General features: G+C 43.2%; 1 protein-coding gene and 1 pseudogene across 1 annotated transcript in view; one reads left to right on the top strand and one right to left on the bottom strand.

Annotated features, from left to right (window-relative positions):
- Nucleotides 1-808: 808 nt before the first annotated feature.
- On the bottom strand, nucleotides 809-3538 carry LOC112627477 (annotated as a pseudogene).
- Nucleotides 3539-24387: 20849 nt separating this feature from the next.
- UBR1 (ubiquitin protein ligase E3 component n-recognin 1) overlaps nucleotides 24388-26085 on the top strand; it is a 154655-nt gene continuing 152957 nt past the window's right edge. The window contains exon 1 of the mRNA XM_025390690.1: nucleotides 24388-24553. Coding sequence (XP_025246475.1) covers nucleotides 24473-24553 — 81 coding nt within the window. The 5' untranslated portion in view covers nucleotides 24388-24472. The remainder of the gene's footprint in view (nucleotides 24554-26085) is intronic.

Raw genomic sequence — 26085 nt, 5'->3', positions numbered from 1 at the left:
ATACTTCCTATGGGCAAGGCCCAGGAGAATTAGATTCAGCCCTACTTAACTTATCTAACCACTCCCTTATTGTTGATTTTTGAATTGTTTATTATATATTGGTGTTCTGAGTAATTTATTTTCACATCTGCCTTCCTTTTATTGAAAAAAATTTTAGACAATGGCAGTTAATAAAAGGCACAAACAAATCAACAGAGATATACTAGTGGAAAACACAATATAAAACTAAAATGTCATTGGTTTCTTTAATTGGTTAGGAGCACAAAATGTAACAGGCAGAAGGTCTGTTTCAAACAAATTTAAAAGCTATGTGTATTTTAAATTCTCCCCAAATCAGATATATACACACCCACAAAAATAGTGTGTGAAGGAAAGCTATCACACATGAGAAGTCGTATACTGAATTCTTCAAGGAAACACATGTGGAAATAGGAATTAACAAAGTCAGCAACAGATGAATATATTTTTTAATTGAGTCTTAAAATGCTACATGACTATACTATATAAAGTACTGCTAGGTACAAAGGAAAAAGTCTGTACAGCTTTTAGCAAAACTGCTTTCCCAGAAAAGCAAATTAAAATAATGCAATCAGCAGACCAAGGAGACTACAGCTAGACATCAGAGCTACAACTTCTCATATCTGTGTCAGAAAATCCTATTTATCCAGAATAGACTAAAATTTTGGGATAAAACAGGAACTTTTTAACTTTTTTTACTTTATCCATTTTGAGTTATTTTTATCTCCCCCACCTCCCAAACCAGTAATTCAGCAAGATCCAGCAGAAAGAGGGCTACTTTTAGAATTAGCTATTTTATTTTTCTTTCTATGGCGAGACTGTCATGGAGCTTGGATATTTCAGGATCATATACATCCATGACCAGTGTCCCACTGTGGTCAAAAAACTTTATCAGGCCTCTGAGCCCAAGCTAAGCCATCATATGCCCTGTGTCCTGCACGTATACATCCAGATGGTCTGAAGCAACTGAAGATCCACAAAAGAAGTGAAAATAGCTTTAACTGATGACATTCCACCATTGTGATTTGTTCCTGCCCCACCCTAACTGATCAATGTACTTTGTAATCTCCCCCACCCTTAAGAAGGTTCTTTGTAATTCTGCACACCCTTGAGAATGTACTTTGTGAGATCCATCCCCTGCCTGCAAAACACTGCTCCTAACTCCACCGCCTATCCCAAAACCTATAAGAACTAATGATAATCCCACCAACCTTTGCTGACTCTCTTTTCAGACTCAGCCCACCTGCACCCAGGTGAAATAAACAGCCTTGTTGCTCACACAAAGCCTGTTTGGTGGTCTCTTCACATGGAGATGCATGACAAACTTAGCAATGGGGACTTGGTAAACTCGACTTCCCGCTGCTGCTTTGTTCTCCCACTGGTGAAGGTCAGCTTCAAGGTGTATTTGTCATCAAACCTTTTAAGACTGGAGGACAGTTGCCAAATACCATCAGGATCCATTCCTGTAGGATCTTTCCTGTGGGTCACGACAAAGATGCTCCTCCCCTTTTATGAGGTATAAATGGTCAGAATCCAGATCATCACAAAATAGGATATGACGCACAAAACGAAAACAGGTTTGGACTCTGGAAAGGGGTGCATATAATCCCAAATCAAAGCTACTATGGCAAAAAAAACAGGAGATTGTACAGATGGTGAGGCGACCATCAATGAGACCAAAATTCTCCACATATTTGTATTTTTCCAGAAGTAACTTTTTGGCAGAATCATCCAAAGAGGTTTTCACAGCTAATCCATCGCACTTGTCAATTTTTACAGGCTTATCATCTATCTTCCACTTATCCAACAAGCCGCTATGGCCACTACCTGTCCCACACCTGGAACCACCGCCAGCCCCACTACTGCCTCCACTACCACTGCTTCTCCCACCCTGTGCAGCTGCTGTTGCCCACTTATCCACTTATGCCTGTTCTGAGTAAAGATATGTATTTTTTGGGGAGGATGGAGTCTCTCTCTACCACCTAGGCTGGAGTGCAGTGGCGCGATCTCGGCTCACTGCAAGCTCTGCCTCCCGAGTTCATGCCATTCTCCTGTCTCAGCCTCCCCCAGCAGCTGGGATTACAGGCACTCACCATCACGCCTGGCTAATTTTTTGTATTTTTAATAGAGACAGGATTTCACTGTGTTAGCCAGGATGGTCTTGATCTCCTGACCTCGTGATCCGCCCGCCTCGGCCTCCCAAAAGTGCTGGGATTACAGGCGTGAGCCACCGCGCCTGGCTGAGCAAATATTTTTACACAAATAGTGCTCTTAAAAAAAAACTCCCCTTGAGTTTTTTCCTTGGGATATGTTGTCAGTATTGGATTTATGCCAATTTCAATTAAATTGAATTTTCAATTTAAAATTTTCAATTAAATTTTGAGTACCTTTGGAATACAATACATTGATCTAAGCAGAAAACATAAAGAAACATAAAGATAAGTAGGCAAAGAGCTATGGTTCATTATCTAAGGAGTTTATGTAAGAGAGAGACATACATACATAAGTTTAATATGTGAAGAATATGCTTTTTGCCACAAGAGATGAACAGATATAAAAGGCAGGGGGAAGGTTAAAACTAGGAGAGAGAAGCTGGGCATGGCGGCTCACGCCTGTAATCCTACCACTGGGAGGCAGAGGCAGGCAGATCACGAGGTCAGGAGATCGAGACCATCCTGGCTAACATAGTGTAAGCCTGTCTCTACTAAAATTACAAAAAATTAGCCAGGCATGGTGGCACGCATCTGTAGTCCCAGCTACTTGGGAGGCTGATGCAGGAGAGTCACTTGAACCTGGGAGGCGGAGGTTGCAGTGAGCCGAGATCGGGCCACTGCACTCCAGCCTGGGTGACAGAGCGAATTCCATCTCAAACAACAACAACAACAAAAACTAGCAGAGAGTACATCTTTGGAAAGAATCAAGAAAAGTTTAATTATGGATGTCGCATATAAAGGATGGGTAATATTTCTTGACTGGCAGAGATTGAGGTTGGGGTGGGTAAAAGCACTTTCCTAACAACACGAACCAAAGCATTAAGATGAGAAAATGCAGGGCATGTTGCAGGGACAGTGAATGTTTCAGTTTGCCAGCCTACACCAAGAGGAATAATGGTAATTAGACCAGACCTTTGGCTTGAGGCACATTGAGGAAGGCCTCTGTAAATGCCAAGAGTGAAGACAACAGAGTTCTGCTTTGGCGACATGGATCTGGCAACAGCATAGAGAACTGACTGTCCAGAGGACAGGTGTGAGAGAGAATCCTGTTGGAAGGAGATTGCAATAATCCAGGTAGTGGAGTAATTACAAAGACCTGAAGAAGAAAGATGGGAGAATGTGACCTTGAGATTAGAAAGGAGTGATCAAATGTAACAACAATTTTAAAAATAAAAACTATAGAACATGGCACCTGATTGGATATTCAACGGAAGAAAATAAGAGTTTTTTTTTAAATAGTGCCAAAATGTGGAACATAGTGACTGAGGGACCAGAGCTATAATGTATGAATGGAGAGCATTACCCATATCAATAAAATAAAATTTTGATTTTGGTTTTATCTAATACTACACCACTAGAAAACATGTGGAAGGATATTTTAAAACCAAATTTGGGAGACATGACTAAGATGATCTAATTTAAAACCCAAGCAATGTGGCATACATAAAATGCATTTGCAGAGACCTTAGAGTATTGGGGTAACCCGCTCCCAATATTTCAACGTAGGTTCTTTCTATTTTCCATAAATGTCAGCCGGCTGAGAAATAAAGAAAAAGAGTGCAAAGAGAGGAATTTTATAGCTGAGCCAACGGGGGTGACATCACATATCAGTAGGACTGTGATGCCCACCTGAGCCTCAAAAGCAAGTTTTTTATTAAGGGTTTCAAAAGGGGAGGTGTGTAAGAACAGGGAGTAGGCACAAAGATCACAGGCTTCAAAGGGCAAAAAGCAGAACTACTAATAAGGGTCCAACAAAGATCACAAGGCAAAGGGGAAAAGCAGAACTACTGATAAGGGTCTATGCTCAGCAGTGCGCATATTGTCCTGATAAACATCTTAAATAACAGACAACAGAGTTCGAGAGCAGAGAACTGGTCTGACCTCAAATTTACCAGGACAGTTTTTCCCCATCCTGGTAAGCCTGAGGGTACTGCAGGAGACTAGGGCGTATCTCAGTCCTTATCTCAACTGCATAAGACAGACAGTCCCAGAGCAGCCATTTATAGACTTCCCCCCAGGAATGTATTCCTTTCCCAGGGTATTAATATTAATATTCCTTGCTAGGAAAAGAATTTAGCGATATCTCTCCTACTTGCACGTCCATTTATAGGCCATCTGCAAGAAGAAAAATATGGCTCTTTTTGCCTGACCCCTCAGGCAGTCAGACCTTATGGTTGTCTTCCCTTGTTCCCTAAAAATCACTGTTATTCTGTTCTTTTTCAAGGTGCACTGATTTCATATTGTTCAAACACACATGTCTTACAATCAATTTGTACAGTTAACACAATTATCACAATGGTCCTGAGGTGATGTATATCCTCAGCTTATGAAGATAACAGGATTAAGAGATTAAAGACAAGCATAAGAAATTATAAAATTATTATTTGGGAACTGATAAATGTACATGAAATCTTCACGATTAATGTTCCTCTGCTGCGGCTCCAGCTAGTCCCTCCATTTGGGGTCCCTGACTTCCTGCAACATTAGAGAAACCTCAAAGATACAGGAAATAATTTTCTAGAAATGGGGCACAACAAGAGGAGGAATCATGCCGTTAAAGCATTTGGACGTGGTCAAAAGTCACAAAGGCCAGCAGTCTCAATTTCAGACACTGTACTCCAACCAAGCCACTTCATTTGTGGTATTCAAAGTGAATAGGAACAGGAAATTATTTATTTAATGATGGTTAATGATTCTCCAGGGAAATACTGGTTTGACCAGCTAATCACTTCAGTTCAGTTCCTGACAGTCAAAGTTCCTGACAGTCAAAGCAGAAAGGTAAATAGAGTTCTTGTTACAAAGAAAGCAGGCAGCAATTCACCATGAAAGCAAATTTACCTAGAACCAAAGTCAAGGGAGAATATATCACTCGGACATTTAACAGTACAATGTACATTGTCACCAACAGCCACATGTTGAATTAAGCGTTTCTCATAAATATAAGATGCAGAAATTGTCTTTTTTTTTTTTTTGGCGGAGGGTGGAGGGAGGACAGAGTTTTGCTCTTGTTGCCCAGGCTGGAGTACAATGATGTGATCTTGGCTCACTGCAACCTCCACCTCCTCGGTTCAAGCAGTTCTGCCTCAGCCTCCCAAGTAGCTGGGATTACAGGAGCCCACCACCATGCCTGACTAGTTTTTAAAAATATTTTTAGTAGAGACAGGGTTTCTCCATGTTGGCCAGGCTGGTTTCAAACTCCTGACCTCAAGCGATCCACCCGCCTTGACCTCCCAAAATGCTAGGATCATAGGCGTGAGCCACTACACCTGGCCATAATTGTCTTCAAATCACTATCTTACTGACCTTGTTAAAAATACAAAAATGTAGTATTAAATTGTTTTGTGAATTCATTTCTATAGAGAGCTAAAGTAATGTAATTAAAATAGGTTGTGTGTGTATAAAGTTTTTTTTTTTTTTTGAAACAGAGTCTAGGTCTGTCGCCCAGGCTGGAGTGCAGCGGCACCATATTGGCTCTCTGCAACCTCCGCCTCCTGGGTTCCAGCGATTCTTGTGCCTCAACCTCCCGAGTAGCTGGGATCACAGGTGTGGGCCACGACGTATGGCTAATTTTTGTATTTTTTAGTAGAGACAGGGTTTCGCCAGGTTGGCCAGGCTCACCTCAAACTCCTGACCTCAAGTAATTCCGCCCACCTCGGCCTCCCAAAGTGTTGAGATTAAGATTTTTTTTTAATTATTTTTTTAAATTGTGGTAAAATAGGCTGAGCACAGTGGCTCACCCCTGTAATCCCAACACTTTGGGAGGCCAAGGCAGGCGGATTGCTTGAGCCCAGGAGCTTGAGACCAGCCTGTGCAACATGGCAAAACCCTGTCTCTACTAAAAATACAAACAATTAGCTGGGCGTGGTGGCGCATGCATGTAGTCTCAGCTACCTGGGAGGCTGAGGTGGGAGGATCACCTAAACCTAGGTGGTCAAGGCTGCAGTGAGCTGAAATTTTGCACCATTGCACTCCAGCCCAAGCAATAGAGTGAGACGTTGTGTAATTCAGTGCAGTTAAGTACGTCCATATTGTTATGCAACCATCAGCACTTAACATAATGGCTTCAAGGTTCATCCATGTTGTAGTAGAATTTCCTTTGTTTAAGGCTGAATAATATTGCATTGTATGTATAGACCACATTTTGTTTATCCATTCATCTGTTGATGAATACCTGGGTTGTTTTCCCCTTTTGGCTATTGTGTATGATGCTGCAATGATCACTGGTGTGTACTAGACATTTTAAAAGTTTTTTTTTACTTTTATTTTAGGTTTAGGGGTACAGGTGCAGGATTGTTATTCAGGTAAACTGCATGCCACAGAGGTTTGGTGTACAGATTATTTAGTCACCCAGATAATAAGCATAGTACTGTTTTGATTTAATGTAATGTAACTTAATTTAGGAGAGCTAAGTAATTAAACATGAGGCCAAAGTACATAAGAAAGTGGCAGTCTTTTATTGCAAATATGCATACACTCTCAGACGAGGTTCTCTGGTCCTCAGGTGTGGGGGGCCAGGGAAGTCTCGCTGGCACGCTCGGGTGATGTTCTCCAGTCCACAAATGTGGGGGGCCGAAGAAGTCACGCCGGCTCCTGCCGGCGGTGGACTTTTATGCCTGGGAGCTGGAAGGGGAGGAGTTTGGGGCGTGTATGTAGGAGTGGCTTCTTGAATTTCGGTGTCCCCGGCTTGACGTCATTCTGCGCATGTTCAGTTGATTTGGTTCTTTTCCCGGGCGCGGGAAAATCTGTGATGAAGAACCTGGAAACAATGGGGACTGGAAACAATGGGGACTGCTCCATCTTGTTCACCTTCCTCCATCTTGTCCCTTTTCCCTCACCCAAACAAGTACCTGACAGGTTTTTTTTTTTTCTGATCCTCTCCCTCTTCCTACCCTCCACCCTCAAGTAGGCCCATGTCTGTCATTTCCCTCTTTGTGTCTATGCGTTCTCATTGTTTAGCTCCCACTTTTAAGTGAGAACATATGGTATTTGGTTTTCTGTTCCTGCATTAATTTGCTTAGGATAATGGTCTCCAGATCCATCCATGTTGCGGCAAAGGACATAATCTCATTCTTTTTTATGGCTGTGTAGTATTCCATGGTGTATGTGTACCACATTTTCATTATCCCATCTACCATTGATGGGCATTTAGGTTGATTCCCTGTCTTTGCTATTGTGAATAGTGCTGCAGTAAATATTTGCTTGTATGTGTCTTTATGGTAGGATGAACTATTTTACTTTGGGTATATACGCTTTTTAAGCTTTTGAGGGAGCACTCCTTTTATTCCTTAACAAAACAGAAATTTGGGAAGAATTTCATCTAGGTAATCAATGCTCTTTACAAGAAACCTGAAACACCTGCAAAAGCAAAAAACTCACAGATCAAGGAATTTCTGACTTATTACAACATGGATCAACCTTAAGGACATTATACTAAGTGAAATAAGCCAGTCACAAAAAGACAAATACTGTGTGATTCCACTTATATAAGGTACCTAGAGTAGTCAAATTCACAGAGACAGAAAGTAGAATGGTAGTTTGCAGAGACTGGGAGGAAGTGGATGGGGAATTAATGTTTAATAGATATACTGTTTCAGTTTTGCAAGATGAAAAAAGTCTGGAGATGGATAATAGTGATGGTTTTATGGTATGAATGTACAATCAGCCCTCCATATCCGTGGGTTCTGCATCTGTGGATTCAACCAACTGTGGATCAAAAATATTCAGGAAGGCTGGGTGCAGTGGCTCATGCGTGTAATCTGAGCATTTTGGGAGGCTGAGGTGGGAGGATCATTTGAGGTCAGGAATTCAAGGCCAGCCTGGCCAACTTGGTGAAGCCCTTGTCTCTACTAAAGATACAAAAAATTAGCTGGGCCTGGTGGTGCACACCTGTAATCCCAGATATTCAGAAGGCTGAGGCAGGAGAATTGCTTGAACCCAGGGGGCGGAGGTTGCAATGAGACAAGATTGTGCCACTGCAATCCAGGCTGGGTGACAGAGTGAGACTTTGTCTCAAAAAAAAAAAAAAAAAAAAAAAGAATTCAGGAAAAGGCTAGACTTAGTGACTCACACCTATAATCCCAGCATTTTCAGAGGCCTAGGCAGGAAAATCCCTTGAGGTCAGGAATTTAAGACCAGCCTGGGCTGGTCTTAAAAATTTAACTGGCCATGGTGGTGCACTCCTGTAGTCCCAGATACTTGGGAGGACAAGGCAGGAGAATCGCTTGAAATCCAGCAGGCAGAGGCTGCAGTGAGCCAACATCATGCCACTGCAATCCAGCCTGGGCAACAGAGCAAGACTCCATCTCATAATAATAATAATAATAATAAATGTATACACTCTATTTCTCTATTTTTCTCCATGAAATGTTTTATTTATTTTATTTTTTTTGAGATAGAGACTCGCTCTGTCACCCAGGCTGGAGCGCAGTGGCGCGATCTTGGCTCACTGCAAGCTCCGCCTCCCAGGTTCACGCCATTCTCCTGCTTCAGCCTCCCAAGTAGCTAGGACTACAGGCGCCTGCCACCACGCCTGGCTAATTTTTTTGTATTTTTGGTAGAGACGGGGTTTTGTCATGTTAGCCAGGATGGTCTCGATCTCCTGACCTCGTGATCTGCCCGCCTCAGCCTCCCAAAGTGCTGGATTACAGGCGTGAGCCACCACGTCCGGCCCACAGTAGTCTTTTTAATGCTGGAGCTCACTCTTCTTTTTGACCTCCATATTTCTCTTGACCTGCCAATAGTGATAGCTGTGGGCTTTCAGGATTAAATGATATCTACCGACTCCCACTAAGAAAGAGGTGAAACTAGCCCTCTCACAACGACCACAAGAAATGCTGCAAGGACCACTTTCATTCGTACTTCCAGACCCCATCCTTTCAAAACAATTTGTATCAGTTTTGGTTAGGTCAATATTCAGAGTTGACCTTACCGTGACTGTGGAATTTTTATTGAGTAGAGCAGAATTCTACCCTGAGTTCTGATTGTATAGCTAAATTATGATCATATTATAGGAAAAGGGGTAAGTAAACTTTTTCTGTAAACGGCGAGATGGTATGTGAGCCGTGTTACGAGTACTCAGCTCTGCCGTTGCACTGGGAGAGCAGCCATAGTAGTAGTATCTCAATAAAACTTTATGGACACTGAAATCTGAATTTTGAATAACTTTCTTGTGTCACAAAATGTTACTATTCTTTTGATTTTTTTCAACTATTAAAAAATGTAAAAACTATTCTTAGCTCAGGGAAGTCAAAAAATGACTATAGGGGGACTAATCACAGTTTGTCAACATCTGGCATAAGCTATTAGCAGGTTGTTGCCTAAAATCTCTTTATCTCATCAAATTACTATGAAGAGTTGTAGGCAGAAAGGTATATTTTATTATGTAAAGGTAATTATATTCAAAGATAAGTTATTTTGAACTTAAAATCTAGTATTTTAAGACCAAACTATTTAAACACAACTAGAATTCACTAAGGAAAAGTTACAGTGAACATTGAAGAAAAAAAATTAACACTTTACCTTTTTTGTTTGTTTAACACCACTCTTAATAGTTACTGAAAATTTTGGTATAACCACCAACACACACACACACGACCCCCTCACACCACCCTGATTTATGTTAATAAGACATGGCGGGGGAGTGATAGCATTAGGAAAAATAACTAATGTAAATGACGAGTTGATGGGTACAGCAAACCAACACGGCACATGTATACCTATGTAACAAACCTGCAAGTTGTGCACATGTACCCTAGAACTTAAAGTATATTAAAAAATAAAATAAATTTAAAAAGACATGGTGTAAGAGGATCACTTGAGCGCAGGAGGTCTCCCTCGATCACCCAGGCTGGATTGCAGTGGCTCGAACATGGCTCACTGCAGCCTGGACCTCCTGGGCTCAAGCAGTCCTCCTACCTCAGCCCCCTAAGTAGCTGGAACTACAGACACACACCACCCCCCCTAATTTTTTTTTTTTTTTTTTTTTTTTGGTAGAGAAGGGGTTGCCCAGGCTGGTCTTGAACTGCAGGGCTCAAGCGATCCGCTGGCCTCAGCTTCCCAAACTGTTGGGATTATAGGTGTGAGCCACCCCACTGGGACCAAAGAGACTTTCATACAAATTGTTGCCATGGTCTTAATGTTTTATGTTCCCCAAAATTCATATGTTGACACCCTAACCCCCATGGTAGATGGTGTTAGGAGGTGAGCCTTTGGGAGGTGATTAGGTCATGAGGGTAAAGCCCTCATGAATGGGATTCATACCCTTAGAAAACAGGCCCCAGAGAGGTGTCTTGCACTTTCTGCCATGTGAGAACACAGCTAGAAGGTGCCATCTGTGAGCCAGAAAGCAGACCCTCACCAGACACTGAATCGCCCTTGATCTTGGACTTCCCAGCATTCAGAACAGTGATACTCAATTTATGTTACTCTGTGATAGCAGCCTGAACAGACAAAGACAGTTGGTTCCTTGGGAAACTGGATGCCTGGGAAAAGATTATATAGTTGAACCTTGAACAACAGGTTTGAACTGCATGGGTCCACTTATATACAGATTTTTTCCAACCAAATGAGGATCGAAAATACAATATTCAGGCCGGGCGTGGTGGCTCACACCTGTAATCCCAGCACTTTGGGAGGCCGAGGTGGGTGGATCACCTGAGGTCAGGAGTTCGAGACCAGCCTGGCCAACATGGTGAAACTCCATCTCTACTAAAAATACAAAAAGTAGGCAGGTGTAGTCGCATATGTCTGTAATCCCAGCTACTCAGGAGGCTGAAGCAGGAGAATCGCTTGAACCCGGGAGGCGGAGGTTGCAGTGAGCCGAGATCGGGCCACTGCACTCCAGCCCAGCCGACAAAGCCAGACTCTGTCTCAAAAAAAGAAAATGATAATAAAAATAAAATACAAAACTTAGCCAGGCATGGTGGCGCGTGCCTGTAATCGCAGTTACTTGGGAGGCTGAGGCATGTGAATCGCTTGAACCTGGGAGGCAGAGGCTGTAGTGAGCTGAGACTGTGTCATTGCACTCCAGCCTGGGTGATGGGGTGAGACTCTGTCTCAAATAATAAAAATACTAATAAGTTAATTAGATAAAATAAAATACACTATTCAGGGGAAACCTGAGTATAGAGAGGGCTGACTTTTTGTATATGCAGGTTTTGCAGGGCTGACTGTGAGATGTGAGTATGCATGGGTTTTTATATACTCTGGGGGGTCCTGGACCCAATCCCTGGCATATACAAAGGGACAACCCTATATATTAAGTGACATGGCATAAAATAAGTTATAATATCTCTGCTTTGTTACTATAGGTTCTGGTGCAAAGTAGTTCCTGGGACTAAGCTGTCACTCAACTTAGTTTTGTTGCCTTTTTATTAATGTGACAAAAAGTGTGTGTGTATGTGTGTGTGTGTGTGTGCGTATTTATGACAGGAACATGACCATTTGAATAAATTTACCCAATTGTGTCTTGATTTAAACTGTCTGAAACTAATGAATGAATGTCATGTTCCTTTTCTCTTCTTTCCCCCTCACATTGAGGCTTATCTTTCTATTTCCAATAATTTTTCCTTCTCCCCTTCTTCCCTTCACTCTTTTCTAGTCATTTCCCTTCTTACTTTGTCTCCTGCCTGGAAGGATGTTAGACTCTTCTATAACAACTCCATTTGCCCTTCCATAAAGATCACAAGTCTTTGCTTTCTTCACTCACTTCTTTTGTTCTTTTCTCCTCTTCCAAAATTACAGTAAGATGAGAACAATGAACTATGTTCTCATCTTTCTCATTCTTGACCTTCAGTTGTGGCATTAATGAAATGATAGGGCAGTTCTGGAAATTTTAGGTAAAGGTAGCACATCCATTTAAATCTTACTCAGTCTTTTCTAGGTCTCCCTGTTTCTTTATCCATATGATTAACCCCACCTAGCCAGATCCTTTGGGTCACTGTCTTTTATTACTTTATTCATAGAGTCATTTTTCTACCACCCTTCCTTTGTCATTATCTCTCTGCTAGGAGTACTCTCTTAGTTTCAGGTTGAAACCAGACTCTTCAGGCAGTGTGGCTAAGAACTTCATACTAACCTGGGTTGAAACCAGTTCTGACACTTACTGTGTGACCAGACAAATCTTTAACTCCTATGACTCACTATTATCTTACCTCTAAAATGACAACTATAGTGGTCTCTCTTCCACAAGGTTGTTTTAAGGGCTAAATGAGATAATGCTTTTGGGGCTAGTGATTTTCTTATGGGATGACTGCCTAAGCCCTTTCCATCTCCATCAGCTTATTATCAGCTTAGACCTGTCATTCCCTCCATCTCCCAAATCCTCTGTACCTTTGTCCTCTGTCATCCTCCTCCTGAGTTCCTAAACTTCCTTCTGTTGTGAGATCACCAGTTCCCACATGCAGATCTGCATGTTTAGGCCATCAATTATTTATTTCTTTGGAAGATGTTAACATAGAATAGCTCAAGTATAATTGAATTACATTAAAATACCTCTGACCCAACACAATATTACCGCATCACAAGCATCTCTGAGAAATGGGTTTATTTTATCGAAATAAAACTAAAAAGCATATTAGAGTAGGCATGTTGGTAGCATCTTGGATCACTGGAGTATACCCAGCAAGAGCTAAAGAGGAAATGACACAAAGGAATACTGTTCAGTGAGGCTTTACACAAAGCAGTCATAACAAATCTGGAGAACTAGATTTCATCCTTGCCTTGGCTTCAGCCAACCAGACAGCAGTTTTACTACCTCATCACTACTACCTTTAATCAATAAATCAACTATTTATGGCAACACCATACATTTATATGGTACTTGATAACTGACAAAGTAATTTCATATACATTTTCTTGTGTAATTCTTATAGCCTCCTTATCAGATAAATTTTATCATCACAATTACAGATGAGAAAATTGAGGTTCAGAGATTGTGATTTGACTTTGTAAGGAAGTAGTGAAATCAGGATTCAAGCCCAAACTCTCAAGTGTAGACCAAACTCAAGAAGATATTGTCTTTGGCATTTTTTTTGTTTTTAGACGGAGTCTCTCTCTGTCGCCAGGCTGGAGTACAGCGGCGCAATCTCGGCTCACTGCAACCTCTGCCTCCCGGGTTCAAGCAATTATCCTGCCTCAGCCTTCCAAGTAGCTGGGAGTACAGGCACGCGCCAGCACACCCAGCTAATTTTTTTGTATTTTTAGTAGAGACAGGGTTTCACCATGTTGGCCAGGATGGTCTTGATCTCTTGACCTTGTGATCCACCCGTCTTGGCCTCCCAAAGTGCTGGGATTACAGGTGTGAGCCAACTCGCCCAGCCTGTTTTTGGCTCTTTTAGCTGACTTTTTTTTTTTAGCCTTTTGCTTTCTCACCATTCCCATATGTGATGGAAACTATGATGTGCCACCCAGATCCTCCTTCAGGAATGAAGGACTTACTCCCCCAGCTGCTCAGAGTGCTGCCAATGAGAAGCCATCAGGGACTGCCTCTGCTGAAGACAGCTGGCTTGCTCAAGTTGACCCCTTTTGCCAGGGCTACCCACATCTAATGACGGATCAACATTAAGCGCATAAAAATATTCCCTCCTGCTCCCAACTAGGGCCAACTCCGAAAGAGGGTTATTCCAGCTTCAGGATTCCCCAGAGAGTTGTTCAGCCTGCATGGCAGCTCAGTTTCTCCCTCAGTCCAATCATGTTTCCTACCTTTTGCTTCCCTTCCATGGCTGTTGATCCCAAGAATACTCCCTAATATACCTTCTGCAAGCTAATCTGTTTCAGTTTCAGCTTCTTGTGAAACCTAACCTTCAACCTATGATATGCACAATTCCAAAGAACTTGAATTTCAGGATCTCTTAAACTAATACCTACTTAAAGGTAATCTGATAAGAGGTTATCATCCCAAACATAATTGCATTTTAATAAGGTCTTGGGTTGAAAACGCTAGGACCCCTAAGAAGGAGCCTCTAATGATGAAATAAATCTGACAAGTGCTAGCCTCTAATCTGGCTTTGGACATTTTTGTGGGACCAATGCGTATTTTGTGAATTGTTTTTTTTTTTTTTTTTTTTTTTTTTTTTTTTTGAGACGGAGTCTCGCTCTGTCGCCCAGGCTGGAGTGCAGTGGCCGGATCTCAGCTCACTGCAAGCTCCGCCTCCCGGGTTTACGCCATTCTCCTGCCTCAGCCTCCCCGGTAGCTGGGACTACAGGCGCCCACCACCGCGCCCGGCTAGGGTTTTTTTGTATTTTTTAGTAGAGGGCCGGGCGCGGTGGCTCAAGCCTGTAATCCCAGCACTTTGGGAGGCCGAGACGGGTGGATCACGAGGTCAGGAGATCGAGACCATCCTGGCTAACACGGTGAAACCCCGTCTCTACTAAAAAAATACAAAAAACTAGCCGGGCGAGGTGGCGGGCGCCTGTAGTCCCAGCTACTCGGGAGGCTGAGGCAGGAGAATGGCGTGAACCCGGGAGGCGGAGCTTGCAGTGAGCTGAGATCTGGCCACTGCACTCCAGCCTGGGCGACAGAGCGAGACTGCGTCTCAAAAAAAAAAACAAAAATTAACTGCTTTCCAAAATATAAAAAATATTGAAAAGTGTGGTAATCTTTTATATTGTTGCAAATCTCTCTCTCTCTTTTTTTTTTTTTTGAGCCGGAGGCTTGCTCTGTCGCCCAGGCTGGAGTGCAGTGGCACGATCCTGACTCACTGCAAGCTCCGCCTCCCGGGTTCTCACCATTCTCCTGCCTCAGCCACCCAAGTGCTGGGACTATAGGTGCCCGTCACCACGCCCGGCTAATTTTTTGTATTTTTTAGTAGAGACGTGGTTTCACCGTGTTAACCAGGATGGTCTCGATCTCCTGACCTCATGATCTGCCCGCCTTGGCCTCCCAAAGTGCTGGAATTACAGGCGTGAGCCACCGCGCCGGGCAATTTTCACAAATCTCTTAACGTCTGGCTTAATAAAGGTGGCTAGGTTCTTCTATCTGCTTTTGTATTCAATATATTGTGATATATTGTTTTGGTTGAAGTGTATGAAGAAAATCTGGCCTTACACAGATACATAACTGGGAAGGGGAAGAGTATTTTATTAATTTAATTTAATTTAATTTAATTTAATTTAATTTATTTGTTGAGATGGAGTTTTGCTTTTGTTGCCCAGGCTGGAGTGCAGTGGCGTGATCTCAGCTCACTACAACCTCTACATCCCGGGTTTAAGAGATTCTCCTGCCTCAGCCTCCGAGTAGCTGGGACTACAGGCATGCGCCACCACACCCAGCTAATTTTTGTATTTTTAATAGAGATGGGGTTTCACCATATTGGCCAGACTGGTCTTGAACTCCTGACCTCATGATCCACCCACCTCAGCCTCCCAAAGTGCTGGGATTACAGGCGTGAGCCACTGTGCCCAGCCTGTGTTTTTTGTTTTGTTTTGTTTTGAGACAGACTCTTGCTCTGTTGCCCAGGCTGGAGCACAGTGGTGTGATCTCGGCTCACTGCAACCTCCACCTCCCGGGTTCAAGGGATTCTCCTGCCTCAGCATCCCGAGTAGCTGGGACAACAGATGCGTGCCACCATGCCTGGCTAATTTTTTGTATTTTTAGTAGAGATGGGGTTTCACCATGTTGGTCAGGCTAGTCTCGAACTCCCCACTTCATGATCCACCCACCTCGGCCTCCCAAAGTGCTGGGATTACAGGCATGAGCCACTGTGCCCAGCCAACAAATAGTAGTTTCTTAAAACTCAATTCAATGTGGAATCTGAAACCATATCAATGAAATGTTTGTACTCCCTAGCATTACATTCTATTGTTCTATTTAGCATTTTGGATGGATCTTTTACCCATCTTTTTTTTTTTTTTTTTTTTTTTTTTGAGAAGGAGTCTCGCGCCCAGCTAATTTTTTTTTTTCTTTTTTAGTAGAGATGGGGTTTCACCATCTTGCCCAGGTTGGTCTCGAACTCCTGACCTTGTGATCCACCTGCCTCTGCCTCCTGAAGTACTGGTGTGAGCCACCGCGCCCAGCCCATGCTGGATTTTTAACATCTCATTTGTCATCTGGAAAATATTGATTGAGTTATACCAATCTTCCAAACGTTGACACCTGTCATTGTAATGTATCAAAAAATCACATTAATATCACCACTGATCTCATGAGGACTTTGTCAAGCTCACAGTGGCAGATATGACTTTTCCACAGTTCTAATTTTTCATTTGAAAGCTCAACTTGGCCGGGCGCGGTGGCTCAAGCCTGTAATCCCAGCACTTTGGGAGGCCGAGACGGGCGGATCACGAGGTCAGGAGATCGAGACCATCCTGGCTAACACGGTGAAACCCCGTCTCTATTAAGAAATACAAAAAACTAGCCGGGCGAGGTGGCGGGCGCCTGTAGTCCCAGCTACTCGGGAGGCTGAGGCCGGAGAATGGCGTGAACCCGGGAGGCGGAGCTTGCAGTGAGCTGAGATCCGGCCACTGCAGTCCAGCCTGGGTGACAGAGCGAGACTCCGTCTCAAAAAAAAAAAAAAAAAAAAAAAAAAAGAAAGCTCAACTTTGTCACAGACAACAAAAACTGACAGTTGTTTTCCTCGAAGAAAAAGTCTTATTCATATTTGAGAAAATGCCTGCCAAATACTCAAGTCTGAATAATCACAGTGATAGTTGTCAGTTGTTCTTTTAAGTAAAAAGGGTGTTCTGTGATAAAAAAAAAAGTGACTGGTTGAGCTAGGAACTCAATGCAGAAGTGCTTCTTCTCAAGTCAGTTATCATACTTTTGTACATGGCAGAAAAACTTTGTGCACTTCCTATTTCATCATACAGAATGTTTAAAAGGCTCATGGGTTGAGATTTAATAAATCAATAATGTTTACTTCATCAAGGGTATTCCTAAGGGAAAGCCTTTTCCCCCCTCCCTGCCCTTTTTTAACTGCAAGTGCATGGTGGTAAAGGAACTACTACTTCACTTTGGTGAATAGTCCAGTTTGATGCCACTGCCTTGATTTTGTGCTAAGAGGCCAATAGTTTCAGCTACCAAGCTTTTGGACTCATCAGTGCAAATACCAACATGTTTTTTGTTTTTTGTTTTTTTTAATAAAAGGCAAATAACTCTTTTTTGTTTGTTTGTTTTGTTTGTTTGTTTTTCTTGAATCACAGTCTGGCTCTGTCACCCAGGCTGCAGTGCCATGGCCGGATCTTGGCTCACTGCAACCTCCACCTCCTGGGCTCAAGCCATCCTCCCACCTCATCCTCCCAACAAGCTGGGACTACTGGCCCATGCCACCACACCCAGCTAATTACTTTTTGTGTTACTATAAAAATAGATTTCCCTCACGGACTTCCTGAGTCTCAAGAACTCTCATTGCATCTGTGGACATTTTTAATGACTGCAGAGTATTATATTGTATGGGAGAACAGTTTATTTAGCCAGCGTCCTTTATTGTTGGGCATCTGAGTTGTTCTTTGTTTTTTTGTTTGTTTGTTTGTTTGTTTGTTTTTTGAGACGGAGTCGCCCAGGCTGGAGTGCAGTGGCGCGATCTCGGCTCACTGCAAGCTGCGCCTCCTGGGTTCACGCCCTTCTCCTGCCTCAGCCTCCCGAGTAGCTGGGACTACAGGTGCCCACCACCGCGCCCGGCTAATTTTTTTGTATTTTTTTTTTTAGTAGAGATGGGGGGTTTCACTGTGTTAGCCAAGATAGTCTCCATCTCCTGACCTCGTGATCTGCTGGCCTCGGCCTCCCAAAATGCTGGGATTACAGGCGTGAGCCACCGCGTCTGGCCCTGAGTTGTTCTTAACTTTTCTATGTTTCCAATAATTATGTAATTAAGACTTGGCTTACACCCTGAATTATTTTTCCAGTATAAAGTCTTAAAAATGGAATTGCCGGCCAGGCACGGATTATGCCACTGCACTCCAGTTTGGGCATCAGAGCAAGACTCTGTCTCAAAAAAAAAAAAAAAAAGGAATTGCTGGCCAAATAGTATGCTTTTTTTTTTTTTTTTTTGGAGACAGAGTTTTGCTCTGTCACCCAGGCTGGAGTGCAGTGGCGCGATCTCGGCTCACTGCAACCCCGCCTCCCGGGTTCCAGCAATTCTCTGCCTCAGGCTCCCGAGTAGGTGGGATTACAGGCGCCCACCACCACGCCCAGCTAATTTTTTGTATTTTCAGTAGAGACAGGTTTTCACCATCTTGGCCAGGCTGATCTTGAACTCCTGACCTCGCTATCCACCCACCTTGGCCTCCCAAGGTGCTGGGATTACAGGCATGAGCCCCCGTGCCTGGTCCAAATAGTATACATTTTTTTAAAAAGGCTTCAGAATATTGCCACACCATCTTCCAAGAGGTTTACCAATTTACACTTGCATTTTACGTAATAATATGGTTATCCTTCCAGCTTCTTACCAACACTATCTTCCAAAAAAAAAAAAAAAAAAAACTTGCCAAATTTACAGGCAATAAATCATAATTTTTTCTTATTTTTCATTTATTTGCTTACTAGTTAGGTCTTTTTCATAAATTAATAGAAATTGGTAAGTTGCACATTTATGTCTTTCATCCGTTTTTCTTTTGGAATAGTCATCTTTAGGATTTTTTTTTTTTTTTTTTGAGACGGGGTCTCACTTTCTTGCTGAGGCTGGCAGTGGCTTGATCTTGGCTCACTGTAACCTCTGCCTTCTGGGCGCCAGTTATCCTCCCATCTCAGCCTCTTGAGTAGCTGGGACTAGAGGCACATGCCACCAAGCCCAGTTAATTTTTCTATTTTTTGCAGAGACAGGTTTTTGCCATGTTGCCCAGGCTGGTCTGGAACTCCTGGGCTCAAGTGATTCAGCCTCCTCAGCCTCCCAAAGTGCTGGGATTCTGAGCATGTGCCATGGTGCCTGGCCTCTTTGGGATTTTATCCTTTGATCTGCCATGTCTACTGTAGACATTTCTTCCCAGTTTTTTTTTTTTTTTTTTTAGTAGAGACGGGCGGATCACGAGGTCTTTTTTGAGACGGAGTCTCTCTCTGTCGCCCGGGCTGGAGTGCAGTGGCCGGATCTCAGCTCACTGCAAGCTCCGCCTCCCAGGTTCCCGCCATTCTCCTGCCTCAGCCTCCCGAGTAGCTGGGACTACAGGCGCCCGCCACCTCGCCCGGCTAATTTTTTTTTTTATTTTTTAGTAGAGACGGGGTTTCACCGTGTTAGCCAGGATGGTCTCGATCTCCTGACCTCGTGATCCGCCCGTCTCGGCCTCCCAAAGTGCTGGGATTACAGGCTTGAGCCACCGCGCCCGGCCTCTTCCCAGTTTTTTTTAACCTTTAAATTTTATGTCATTTATTTTTATGTTTTTAATTTTAATACAATTACATATTAGTCTTTTTATATTTATATTTTTTGCTTTTAGCAACATGCTTAAAAAAGACTTCTCCACCCCAATATTAAAAAAATGTTTACTTTTGGCAGGGCTCAGTGGCTCATGCCTGTAATTCTAGCACTTTGGGAGGCAAAGGTGGGTGGATCACTTGAGTCCAAGAGTTTGAGATCAGCTTGGGCAACATGGAGAAAACCTGTCTCTACAAAAAATACAAAAATTAGCCAGACATGGTGGTGCATGCCTCTGGTCTCAGCTGCTTGGGAGGTTGAGGTGGGAGGATCGCTTGAGTCCTGGAGGTAGAGGCTGAAGTAAGGCAAGAGCATGCCACTGCACTTCAGCCTGAGTAACAAAGCAAGACCCTGTCTCCAAAAAAATAATAATAATTTTTACTTATTTACTCTTTTTAGCAGTTAACTCTTTAATGTATTAAGAATTATTTTGAGGGCTGGGTGTGGTGGCTCATGCATGTAATCACAGCACTTTGGGAGGCCAAGGCAGGCGGATCACGAGGTCAAGAGATCGAGACCATCCTGGCTATCATGGTGAAACCCCGTCTCTACTAAAAAATACAAATATTAGCCGGGCGTGGTGGCATGCATCTGTAATCCAGATACTCAGGAGGCTGAGGCAGGAGAATCACTTGAACCCAGGAGGCGGAGGTTGTGGTGAGCTGGGATCTCACCATTGCACTCCAGCCTGGGCAACAGAGCGACACTCCATCTCAAAAAAAAAAAAAAATTATTTTGAGATATGATTTGAGGTAAGGATCTGACCATTTTTTCCCAAATAGTTACTTATTATTTATTTATTTTTAGATGGAGTCTCACACCGTCACCCAGGCGAGTGCAGTGGCGCAATCTCGGCTCACTGCAACCTCTGCCTCCCGGGTTCAAGCGATTCTCCTACCTCAGCCTCCTGAGTAACTGGATTTACAGGCATGCACCACCATGCCTGACTAATTTTTGTATTGTTAGTAGCGACAGGGTTTCACCATGTTGGTTAGCTTGGTTTCGAACTCCTGACCTCCAGTGATCCACTGGCCTTGACCTCCCAAAGTGCTGGGATTACTTATAGGCATGAGCCACCAGGCTCGGCCTCTTTAAAATTTTTTATTGTGGTAAAATATACATAAAATTTATCATTTTAACCACTTTTAAGTATACCATTCAGTAGCATTAGATATATTCATATTGTTATGCAACCATTACCACTACACATCTTCAAAACTTTTTCATCTTTCCAAAATGAAACTCCATACCCATGAAACTCTATTCTCTCCTCCTCTCAGACCCTGACAACCACCATTCTACTTTCTGTGTCTATGAATTTGACTACTCTAAGTATGTATTATAAGTCAAATCATACAGCATTTGTCTTTTTGTGACTGGCTTCTTTTACATAGCCTAATATCTGTAAGGTTCATCCATGTTGTGGCATGTGTCACCTTTTCCTTCCCTTTAAAGGCTGAATAATATTCCATTGCATGTATATGCCATATTTTGTTTATCCATTCATCTGTTGATGGACACTTGGGTTCCTGCCACCATTTGACTATACTGAATAATGCTTCAATGAACACAGGTATACAAACATCTCTTTAAGTCCCTGCTTTCACTTCTTTTGGATATATACCCAGAAGTGGAATTGCTGCATCATATGGGAATTCTATGTCTATTTTTTTTTTTAGGAACTGCTACATAATCATCTGTTTTTGCACCACTTAATAAACAGTCCTGCTGGGCGTGGTGGCTCACGCCTATAATCCCAGCACTTTGGGAGGCCAAGGCAGGCAGATCACCTAAGGTCGTGAGTTCGAGACCAGCCTGACCAACATGGAGAGACCCCCATCTCTACTAAAAATACAAAATTAGCCGGGCGTGGTGGTGCATGCCTGTAATCCCAGCTACTTGGGAGGCTGAAGCAGGGGAATTGCTTGAATCCGGGAGGCAGAGGTTGTGGTGAGCTGAGATCACGCCACTGTACTCCAACCTGGGCAACAATAGCAAAACTCATCTGAATAAACAAATAAATAAATAAACAAACAAACGGTCCATAATTTCCTTCTAACTTGAAATGCTGTATCTTTCATGTGTAAAATGCTTGAATTTGGTATAAAGTAATAAAGTGAAATGGTTAAGAACAGGGCCTTGCGAGTCATTTGAACTGGATTTTATTTATTATTATTTGGTAGAGGTGGGGGTCTTGCTATGTTGCCCATCTCAAACTCCTGGGCTCAAGCAATCCTCCCGCCTTGGCCTCCCAAAGTGCTAACATTACAGGGGTGAGCCACATTGTGCTGGCTGAATGTCTGCTCTGTCACTTGGAAGCTGCATGTCCCTAACCAAATTCTATAACTTCTCTAAACTTCAGTTTTCTCAATTTCTCATGACAGTAAAATAGAAGTAGTAACATCTACCTACAGGATTGTTATTAATATATAGCTAGTGCTATTAATATACTAGTGATTTGATTACATTAAGATGTTAATAAGTGGCTGTTATTATTTTTCTTTTCTTTTCTTTTCTTTTGAGATTGAGTTTTGCTCTTGTAGCCCAGGCTGGAGAGCTGGAGAGCAGTGGCACCATCTTGGCTTACTGCAAACTCCACTTTCCAGGTTCAAGCAATTTTCCTGCCTCAGCCTCCTGAGTAGCTGGGATTACAGACACCCACCACCACACCCAGCTAATTTTTGTATTTTGTTTTTTTTTTTTTTTGAGACGGAGTCTGGCTCTGTTGCCCAGGCTGGAGTGCAGTGGCCGGATCTCAGCTCACTGCAAGCCCCGCCTCCCGGGTTCACGCCATTCTCCTGCCTCAGCCTCCCGAGTAGCTGGGACTACAGGCGCCCGCCACCTCGCTCGGCTAATTTTTTTTGTATTTTAGTAGAGACGGGGTTTCACCGTGTTAGCCAGGATGGTCTCGATCTCCTGAACTCGTGATCCGCCTGTCTCGGCCTCCCAAAGTGCTGGGATTACAGGCTTGAGCCACCGCGCCCGGCCCAATTTTTGTATTTTTAGTAGACATGGGGTTTCACTGTGTTGTCCAGGCTGGTGTCGAACTCCTGACCTCAGGTGATCCACTCACCTTGGCCTCCCAAAGTGCTGAGATTACAGGCATGAGCCACCGCCCCCGACCTATTTCTGAACTTTCTAGTCTATTTCATTTATCTAGGAATGAAAGAAGAAGAAAAGAGAGTGGGGTAGCACAAGAGAACTCCAGGAGTAAAGGCATAGAGACAGGAAGGAACAAGGTAACTTTTTGGGCAATTTTTATCAAAATGTGGGACAATATCTATTGTGGATTATAATATCACTTTAATAACTACAACCAGTATTTTGGCTTAAATGCATAAACATGGCCGGGCGCGGTGGCTCAAGCCTGTAATCCCAGCACTTTGGGAGGCCGAGACGGGCGGATCACGAGGTCAGGAGATCGAGACCATCCTGGCTGACACGGTGAAACCCCGTCTCTACTAAAAAATACAAAAAAACTAGCCGGGCGAGGTGGCGGGCGCCTGTAGTCCCAGCTACTCGGGAGGCTGAGGCAGGAGAATGGCATGAACCCGGGAGGCGGAGCTTGCAGTGAGCCAAGATCACGCCACTGCACTCCAGCCTGGGCGGCAGAGCGAGACTCTGTCTCAAAAAAAAAAAAAAAAAAAAAAAAAAAAAAAAAAAAAAAAAAAAAAAATGCATAAACATATTGCAGTTGAATAGAAAATATGACATATCGCAAGCATTGTTTCAGAAAACTTTAGTTTCAGCGTATATATACATATTCTATATATACCCATATACTTTTGTATAGGTACAGTGATAAGATGTAAAATGTATTTATTGTGGTTGTTGGGCAAAAAAGGCTGGAAAAACAGTATTTTAGCACCCAGACGGTAGTTCATTTGAGCAGAAACATTGTTTAGGCAGGAAAGTTCTACTAATCAAGGTGGACCACAGCATTTGGAAAGCCTCCTCTGCTTTTCACATTGTTTGGAGCTTTATTTTCTTCCCTTTGTTAAAAATATACACTTTAAAATTATTTGTTTTGTAAACAATTTAAAATACTGATGAAGGTAAAGTAGCTCTTGACCACCTTCTTCCTCCAATCCGAATCCTGGCCCTGAGTTATTACTTTGCCCTTTCCCCTTTCAGACTTACTCCTTCAGATTTAAATGCCCATGTGTGCAAATACATAGTTTGCGGCAACTTGGCTTTTTTCCCTCTCACTTAATTTATCTTGATCTTTTCACGCAGATTTATCTTGCTCAAGAGCTGCACAGTATTTCAAAATGCGAATGTACCATAGTCTATCTTGTCTTTCATCTATCGATGAATGACTAGGTTTCCAAATTATTCCCCCCCCCGTGCTCCCCAATAAAGCTGGATCCCCAGCTTTTTTGTACACATGTGCAAGTGCCCACGGGGTAGAACCCTAAAAATGGAAGATGTGTGAGTACTTTCTTTTTCATTTTATAGGCTCTGGGGAACTACTCCAGGGAGGCTGGGATACAAAACACCCTCAGGCCAACAACCGGCCAGCTAGGACAGGTTCTTGCTTTAGCCCCTGACGAGTTTTCTTCCTTTCGTAATGGACGCTAACTTTGGCTTTTTGTTTTTTGTTTTTTGTTTTTAACCTGGTAGATGCAACAGTTCCCAGCACCAAATCCAAATATACACCCACTCAGCTACCAAGCGCTACGCCTAATAAATTACAGGGGGAAAAAAAAAAATTCTCCAGTCCCTTCACGTCGTGACGCTTGCTTCCGGGAAGCGGGCCGGAAGCCGCTCCTCAATTCTGCGTCAAACCCGACTTCAGGGGCCGTCGTAAAAGTGTCGTCCCTGTGTCTCCGACCGGCCACAGGTTTCCGCTTGCCTCTGGCCGGGGGTCGGCAACTGCAGGAGTCAGTTTCCCTCAAGATGGCGGACGAGGAAGCTGGAGGTGCGGAGAGGATGGAAATCAGCGCGGAGTTACCCCAGACCCCTCAGCGTCTGGCATGTGTAAGTCCCTATAGGCAAGTCTCTTTTGTCCCCCCCCCCAGTCCCTCCCTACTGCGCTTAGGAGGATGTGGGGCTTCACCCCTTATGGCGGCTCTGGGGAGGGGGAGTTATCTGGATTGATCTGGAAGGAAGCCACTGAATAAAAAGTTAGTCGCAACCCACATTTCTGCCAGCCAAGTGTACGGAATATAATGACTTTGTTATGTATTATTCCTGATGATCTCAAGCATGCATGTCTCTATTCTGAAGTAGAAAGAACCAGTGATGTTATTAGACGGTTTGATGTGGGGGCTGAGGCGGGGTTGGAGCAAGAGCCATTTTCGTATAGAAGCAGTACTAACCCTTTACTCTTGATGATGGGAATGCAGCACCTGGTATTGTATTGCATAGCCTGCTGGCCGGGACCTGATAATGGTAGAGAGTGCTGCCACTGTCATGTCTAAATGTGAGGTGTAGTAATTGGCCTTCGATATAGCATCTTAAGAACCCCAGGCCTAACCCTCAGTGGAGAAGCCCATCATCTGTCGCTACTTTTTAAAGCTGAAGAAAGAACTCCCAAACATTTCAAGCCAGAGCAATACCATTAATTAATGTTGGAATCTATACTTTGCTCTTGCATTTTGAAAGAATGGGAAGGCAGAGATATTGAACAAATTTGAGTCACTAGCTACAGGGAGAAAGCTGACGGTGGAAGATAAGAGTAGAGGGCAATGTTAGGGAACGTTCTGGATGCCCAGGGTATCTAGTGGGGAGATACGTAGAAAATACTCAAGTATCTGTCGCTGCATAATGTTTTATTAGTTTTGTCTTCCCAAATAGCAGCATTTAGAGATTTGGGATATACACCATTTTTTCTGAAGTTTCTTTGGTTTGTAATTTAATAAAAGCTTTATTTTGTTTTATTTATTTTATTTTATTTTATTTTATTTTTTGAGACAGAGTCTCACTCTGTCGTTCAGGCTGGAGTGCAGTGGCACAATCTCGGCTTGCTGCAGCCTCTGCCTCCCTGCAGCCTCTGCCTCCCAGGTTCAGGAATTCTCCTGCCTCAGCCTCCTGAGTAGCTGGGATTACAGGCGCCTGCCACCATGCCTGGCTAATTTTTTTTTTTTTTTTTTTTTTGGTGTTTTTAGTAGAGACAGGGTTTCACCATATTGGCCAGGCTGATCTGGAACTCCTGACCTCAGGTGGTCCACCTGCCCCAGCCTCCCAAAGTGCTGGGATTACAGATTAAAAGCATTCTTGAAGGTTTTTTGTTTGTTTGTTTTTTAACCCTGCATACAATTGAACATTGTTTTATGCAAAAACAGAGGGAGCTACTTCAGGGACTGAAGAGACTGGCTAGGAGGTAGGAACCAGGTAGGGAGCGAGTTGGAAAAGGGTTTGGCTTCTGACTATGTCAGTGCTTGCTGTTTTCCTCCATCCCAAATAGCAGTTCAAATTCACTTCACTACTGGTAGTGAAGGAGAAAGCATCTTATTTGCGATGATAAGGAATGAGGAGGTAGGACAAATATAAAAGCAGCTGAAACATTT

The sequence above is a fragment of the Theropithecus gelada genome, chromosome 7a (genome assembly GCF_003255815.1).
Source record: "Theropithecus gelada isolate Dixy chromosome 7a, Tgel_1.0, whole genome shotgun sequence".
Classification (NCBI taxonomy): domain Eukaryota; kingdom Metazoa; phylum Chordata; class Mammalia; order Primates; family Cercopithecidae; genus Theropithecus; species Theropithecus gelada.
This window is presented reverse-complemented; position numbering and strand designations above follow the sequence as displayed.